The sequence below is a fragment of the Takifugu rubripes genome, chromosome 7 (assembly GCF_901000725.2).
Source record: "Takifugu rubripes chromosome 7, fTakRub1.2, whole genome shotgun sequence".
Taxonomy (NCBI): domain Eukaryota; kingdom Metazoa; phylum Chordata; class Actinopteri; order Tetraodontiformes; family Tetraodontidae; genus Takifugu; species Takifugu rubripes.
The window spans coordinates 15,644,194-15,651,120 of record NC_042291.1 but is presented as its reverse complement, the minus strand read 5'-3'; the positions used below and the strand labels follow the sequence as shown (position 1 = coordinate 15,651,120).

At 48.2% G+C, this 6,927-nt stretch overlaps 1 protein-coding gene across 1 annotated transcript; it reads right to left on the bottom strand.

Moving 5' to 3' along the window:
* Positions 1–2,477: 2,477 nt before the first annotated feature.
* Positions 2,478–6,692, bottom strand: LOC115250385 (cellular retinoic acid-binding protein 2-like). The gene is made up of 4 exons (XM_029838761.1): positions 6,392–6,692; positions 3,765–3,943; positions 3,192–3,308; positions 2,478–2,919 (listed from the first exon to the last, which is right to left on the bottom strand). The coding sequence occupies exons 1-4, from the start codon at positions 6,471–6,473 to the stop codon at positions 2,869–2,871; spliced, it is 429 nt and encodes a 142-aa protein (XP_029694621.1). The 5' UTR covers positions 6,474–6,692; the 3' UTR covers positions 2,478–2,868.
* Between the last annotated feature and the right edge of the window lie 235 nt (positions 6,693–6,927).

Below are 6,927 nucleotides of genomic sequence, written 5' to 3'. Positions count from 1 at the left end.
AGGGGCCTTCCAGTCGTCTCGTTCCACTTGCGTCCAAAGTTTTAATTAAAAACCACGGCGGCGCTTTCATGATTGGGTCCTAACAAGGTATGCCCTACTTTATCAGGCCAAAGGTCACCATCAGAGTCTGTAATCCAGATTTTTATGACATTCTTGGTTTGTACAAAGCCTTCATTCAGCGCGCCTCCGGTCTACAGTAAGACCCCTGTTCCAGATGATGAATCTCAGGGAAGACCAATGATGTCGAGTTGAGAGATTCTCTCCGCTGGGACGACAGTTTACATGAGGAAAATACGCCAACAAATCTCTTTTGACTTTCGTACAGCATCATTTTGGGTTTTTTTTTTCAGTCTGTGGTGATTTACGTGTTTATGTTTGGGTAAAAGAGGTGAAATTCAAGTTCATCATCCTCTGGGAATGAACCATACCGGTCGAGCATATGTGCGCGTGTGTGTGTGTGTGTGTGTGTGTGTGTGTGTGTGTGTGTGTGTGTGTGTGTGTGTGTGTGTGTGTGTGTGTGTGTGTTTGGTATGCCTTCATGTGTACTATTCTTGACTAGGGTTTCAGGCCTCTGACGTTCCTGGGTGGTCCGACTGCTTTTGCCACAGTAGATGGGGGCACTTCCCGTGGGTTGTGAGGAGATGTGCACATTGGCCTGTGCAGGCCGGCACCTCTGGAGGATGTTTAATGACACCCACCTGTCATCTCACTGTCAATTCGACTGTTTGTGCAATCGGGACGACCCTGAAAATATGGCTCTCGTCAAGCTGTCTCCCTCCGCCGCCCCTGACCTGCTGCGTGGTAATATTACCCCGACCAGATCGCAAATCACCCATTCTGACTCCTGCGATAGACTCCCGAGTACACTTTTGCCCGCACATAAGTCATCTGTCAGACGTCGGCGTGGCTGTGCGGCGGCCCCGGGGGGCGCACAAACCCAGCCGTTCGCACACAAGCCCGACTTTTAGCTCGTTAGACGTGTTAAAAAGGTTTTAGAGCTCCAATTAATTCTGATGGATGAAGTGCAGTCAGGATGCCATGCAGCCGTATGTGTGTGTGTGTGTGTGTGTGTGTGTGTGTGTGTGTGTGTGTGTGTGTGTGTGTGTGTGTCGGGGGGATCCCAAGCAGCTTCTCCTGGTCCTTGTTGCACTCTCAACAACCTGTGGGGACAGGATGTTGCTTTTCAGAGCTTCTTGTGATTTTTTTTTCTGTGCACACTGGGTTGTTTGGCTGTTCACCTTTTGGTGAGCTGTGACAGTGTTTTATGAGCTGCACGTACGGTGTGAGTGTCTGGTGGTATGTGTGAAGAGTTCTGAGAATGTGTGTTTTTAGTCTGGTGTGTGTGTGTGTGTGAGTGTGTGTGTGTGTGTGTGTGTGTGTGTGTGTGTGTGTGTGTGTGTGTGCGTGCATCTGTACGTTTTTTTTTTATTTTTTATGAGGGTCCGGCGCAGACCTGGGGCGTTTTTGAAGGGGGCCAGACAGCTGTCTTTTACTGCCCCAGGGGGCAATAAACCGTGAGGGAGGGAAAGTTATTTAGCCCTTTTATTAGGGAAGAAAAGAAAGGTGGAGGCGCTATTGAGGTCAAACTGTTATTCCGCACAGCTGCAGGACAAAAGGAGAGGCATGAAATCATGAAGTACCTGAAAGAATCCATCTCTTCTGGGTTTGTAACTGTTGGACGGTGGCGTGCGACCCAGGCTCATCCGTCTTCCCCATCAGGCCTTTTTTCCTTCCTCTCCTCTCTTGTTAAGCACATCTGCTGTCAATCAACTGGAACCTGCAATTCTGTGACTGGCATTTCCTGCTGTGGAGGACACGCCCCCGCATGATGATTGGTCCGTTATCAGCAGCCCAAGACGACCTTTGTTTTTCTTATCACCCTTTTAGTTGCCCTGACAACAGATATTCCACAACTCAACAAGTTTAGGAGACAGTGCCAGAACCACTCTCATTACACAGCTAGTCAAATTTGTTGCCTTAGCACTTTAAAGGGAGGAACTTATATGTATTTGTACGAGGAGATAAGGGAAATAAACATCTGTGCCACGTTGTATATATTTTTAATGTGTTTTAGAACATTAAAAAACCTATAACTATTAACTTTGTGTGTTTTTCTTACTTAAAAAAGGAAACATGTCTTCTTTTCTAAACCTTGCAGACTTTGAATTTAAATAAAGGGCACATTAAAGGGAAAAACCCCTGATGTAGCAGTCGCTCTGCTGCCAGGGCCAGAAAAAGCTGCAAGATGAGCAGATCCACACGACTGAAGCGGAGAAGCAGAGGGAAAATCTCAAATGGAAACCTTTTTCCAGGAAACGTAATTATTATTATCCCAGACAGCTGACAAAAAGACTGAAATAAGGCTGAGCCCTTTATGCAGACATGTTCTACAGCTATACTCACGAACTACCACAGGCATTAGTCAAATCCTTTATTGGTCCTACATTTGTTCAGGAAAGAAGAGCCGAGGTCCAAACTCAGGGAACATTGAACTTTATTGTTTTTAATAGAACGTTTTGTTTCCTGTGTTCATATTTCATATAAAAGAGACACAAAGCAGTCCTGTATCAAACGTCTGGCGTAGTAATAAATATAAAATAGCGTAGGTTGTGATAGAAAACGGGTGGGCGTGGCTAAGAGAAGGGTGGAGCCAGGTGGTTCAGACAGGAAATGCCTGGACGCAAATGCAACAAGCAGTAATTCAATAACAAAAATCTACATATAAAAAGGAGTGATGGAGGCGTGGAGACCGTCACGTGATGCAGAGATGTAGATGGTGCTGAGTGGAGCTAAAGGAAGTACTGGAATAAACACCGAGGCTGCAGCGCCGCAGGAGAGAGCGATGCTAAAGTGCAGGAGCGCTCCGGCTCATTGCCGCTCGTAGACTCTGGTGCACACCACGTCGTCGGCTCGCATCGTCTGGAAAGAGGAGAGTCGCCGTTAGCGTGGCAACAATGTCATCATTCCTGTGCAATCATTCTGGGAATGATGAATACAGTATTTTAGAGGATTTTAACCTGCAAAGGTCAGAATTGGTCAATGATGTCATCTCCTGCTGTGTGCGTCTGGGTCATGTGACCTGAGTTAACTAGTGGTTAAGTGCATTGAGGCCATAAATCCCTATCTGAGCTCTATAATTAGTGTGATCTCGGTCAGCTTTTCTTGCTCGGTGGTTCGTTTGTGTGCTTTACCAGGATCAGCTGGCCGTCATTGGTGAGCTCCCTGGTCCAGGACGTCTTAGGTCCTTCTCCCTTCAGCAAAGTCTGATCACAGCTAATCTTGCTGTCGGTTTCCCAACGCGGAAAACTCTGAAATTAGAGAACATCCCCTTCACTGCTGGGCTTTTTGTCTGGTGGATGCCAAAGACAAGAAAGGTGGAGCCGGCTGACCCCAAAACTTTGGCTGATCTGATGGATTGGAACAGTGTTTGGTTGCTTGTGTTTGCCTTGGAGACGGCCGAGCAGAGGCAATTTAGGGAAAAATGGGAAAAGTATGAGGGAGAATTAGGGAGGGGCAGAGGGCAGGAAAGGGCAACAAATGGGAACGGAGGGAAGACGGGAAGTCGAGAGAGGGTGTGAGGAGTGTGAAGGAGCGTATTGTAGCACGATAGGCCTTTAGAGACCAGGGGAGTGGTAAAGATATACAATCGGGCCACATAGGATGAAAGCCAGATTAAATAGATTGATGTAATCTGCATGTTTTTGTGTGCATGCATGTGTAGAGAACACAAGCCTCCGTGTGTGTGCGTGCGTGCGTGTGCGTACTGTGCAAGGACGTCCGTCCACCGTGGCCTCGTTAAACTCTTGTCCCACAGTGAAGGTGATGTGGGTGGTGCGCACGGTTGTGGAGGTTTTAATGGACAGGGTCTCCCCATCCTGCGTGATCTCCACCAGCGGCTTGGACGCCGCCTTCACTGCGATCACGCGCATCATCACGTTCACACCTTCAACCAAACAGGTGAGAGAGGAGACAGAGAACAGACATTTCTGGTTTGCTCTCTGTGAGAAACTGGGGAAATCAGGTCAGTTTTGAATCATTCAACGCTGGAACAGAACGTGGGCGGCAGCCTGAGCACCACAGCAGCTCCGTGCCAGAGAAAACAGTTAGGTCACGTGATGAGCGCGCACATTTGCCCTCAGCTTCACCCCGACGCTCCTGCAACACAATCAGCTTTCTTATTCTCCTCCTAGCAGTGAGATAGACTCTTAAATATGTTTCTCTGCTGCGCGACACACTGCTGGAAACGACAGGGGACGAGGATGAGCCCGGGAGCGCCAGAGGGGCCGCGGGTCCGCGGGTGGTGCGTGGAGAGCGCGCTCCAAGCGCGAGGGGAGGTGTGTGCGAGCCCCTCAGTGTGTGTCTGCTCTCGAGTTGGATTTCGCACTTCTCACCTCTTGCACATTCCCACCTGTCACCAAGAGTAAATATATACACGCACTGAAACGCACAGTCACTCGGAGCGAGCTGGGGGCGTCCAGGCCGCGCTGGGTTGGACAACGCGCACGCAGCCGGCGCATAAAATGGAGCTCTCACAACATGACGTTGCAGGGAAAATCCCGGGTTCGCATTCTTATAATACCCGTTTGAAGCGCTGCTTATTAAAGAAAAACATTTTAATAAAGCAATTTGAACCCTGCATGAAATTTAAATGGTATTTTCTGTGAGGGATATTTTTAGTAACAGCTGGGAGGTTTTTCTCCACGGGGTCCGCGGAGTGCCCGTCAGTGCCCGTGCGCGTCAACGCACAGCTACAGTTGGAGTTGCAGTTATAATAGAATGATGTGTGTGACAACAATAGCCCTGCGCCTGGTCGATTAGAGCAATTTGCAGTGAGATTCAGCCGAATCCCGCCACAAAAATGCGATTATCATCCAGGAGGTTAAACTCCAAAGATGCCAGTTATTGTTACCCATCAAGGTTTGTTTAGAGCATCGCATAAAACCGGGAATTAAATCATTTTTTCCTTTCGCTGCATCATGCAGTAATGAAAAGCAGCACGCGAGCCACCTCTAGTGGTGGGATCCAGTAATGCAAGGAGCTCTGCCTCCATTCTGTTGATTGTGGTTTTCCACAGATTTTCCTTTTTGCTTAGAAAAATGTTAAAGATGCATCTTATATTTCCAATCAGATTATCTATTCATTCGATTTTATTATTTCCTTGGTAAACATTAAAAACAAAAACAAAAGCCCCTCCGTTTATTTTTTCCTATAATGTGGACGTGTTTTCATCACCCGTATTTTGTCATGCAGAACATATAGGAGCCTACAGCCCTGTAAGTCAGGCGGCCACAGATTCCAGTTGTTAACTCTTAAAAAGCAGATTTTAAAAGTAATTGGTCTTAAAAGAAGCAAACACATAAAAACACGAAATTCCAACAGAAGAGCAGATGTGAGTCTGCGGACCATCAGAGAAGCCCAGAGGTGCACGTCTGAGGGCAGACCGGAATCCCTAAATTCATTAGAAATGGTCACACGAGGAACCACACTTAGGGAGACAGACAGAAGGTCAGGGTCAGAGGTCAAAAAGCAAAGGGCAGAGGAAGCATTTGGTACACGGAGGGATGCTGGAATAGGACAGGACAGGAAGAGAGGATGGAGGGAAGCGCACGGCTGGGCTTTGGCTCTCTATGAAACTATTGGTTGTGCTGTTGTGTTAACGTGTGTGAGTGTGTGTGTGTGTGTGTGGGGGGGGGGGGGGTCTGTATTCTTATATTGTGATGGAAGTTTTAGACATGCATTCTCTTCTGATGGTAACTTTTTAGTAAAGACTGAACACGCTCTCTTTCTCTCTCTCGCTCTCTCTCTCTCTCTCTCACACACACACACACACACACACACACACACAAAGAGAGACAGGCGAGCAGAGTGAGATAAAACTGTTAAATTTGAGAGGCAGGTGTTTGTCATGTTCCATGATTGTCAAATGTGACTGTACTGCACTACATAATGCCATAACGGTTTTTTTCGACACACACACACACACACACACACACACACACACACACACACACACACACACACACACACACACAGAATCAGACACAGACAGATGTGCTGCCTGTTGTCTCTATTGTGTTCGGAGATACAGAGAAGGGGGGGAAAGGGGTGCGGTGCTGGCTGGGGGCCAAGACCTGAATTTTGGGTTCTGCGGAATCACAAAGACCCCCTGCCCATGTGGTATAGAGGGCGATCGCCGCTGGTCCGCGGGCACAGCGGAGCCTTTGACCTATAATGTGCTGAGAAAGCTACAGTTTGAGCTGACACGTCGGATCTGTGTCATTACACACAAATAAAAGCTTCACACGGAACCGCAGCATAACAGTCAGCGTCCCAACCGACAGGGACTTGGGCCCATTTCTTTAATTTATTACCATTTTTTTGTCTCACTTACCTAACTTTTTTAGGAGTTCGTCGAAGTTTTCCGAACTCTTCATCTCCCAAGTTCCGGCGAAATTAGGGACTTTTCTCTCCATGGCAGGTTTTAATGTTGCGGAATAAAGTGGGTGAGCTGTCAGGTCCCAACGTGCACGGGCGCGTCGCTCTCTCCCAGGAATCAGCTCTCCGTGACGGATGGCTCAAAGCAAATCTTACACCTCTGTACTCCAGGGGATGACTGACGGACTGTCAATGCGCGCTCTCCTCTTATCTCGCCGCTGTGCCAGAGCGCGTCGGGGGCGTCTGCGCTCCGAATGAATGGGACATACGTGTGGACACACCCCGCACGCCGGCAGCCTGCGGCACATTCTACCGTCCCTCATTCTGGCCACGCCCCGTGGCACCATGTCAGAATCACAATCAAGTTTACTGCCATCTGAGGGAGCAGGTTTAAATAAAAAAGGATTAGAACTCGGGGACCTTTTATGGCTCACGCCGTGGCGCGTAAAGTCTTCCTGCAGCGCATTTGACTGATTTTGCAGCCTCTTAATT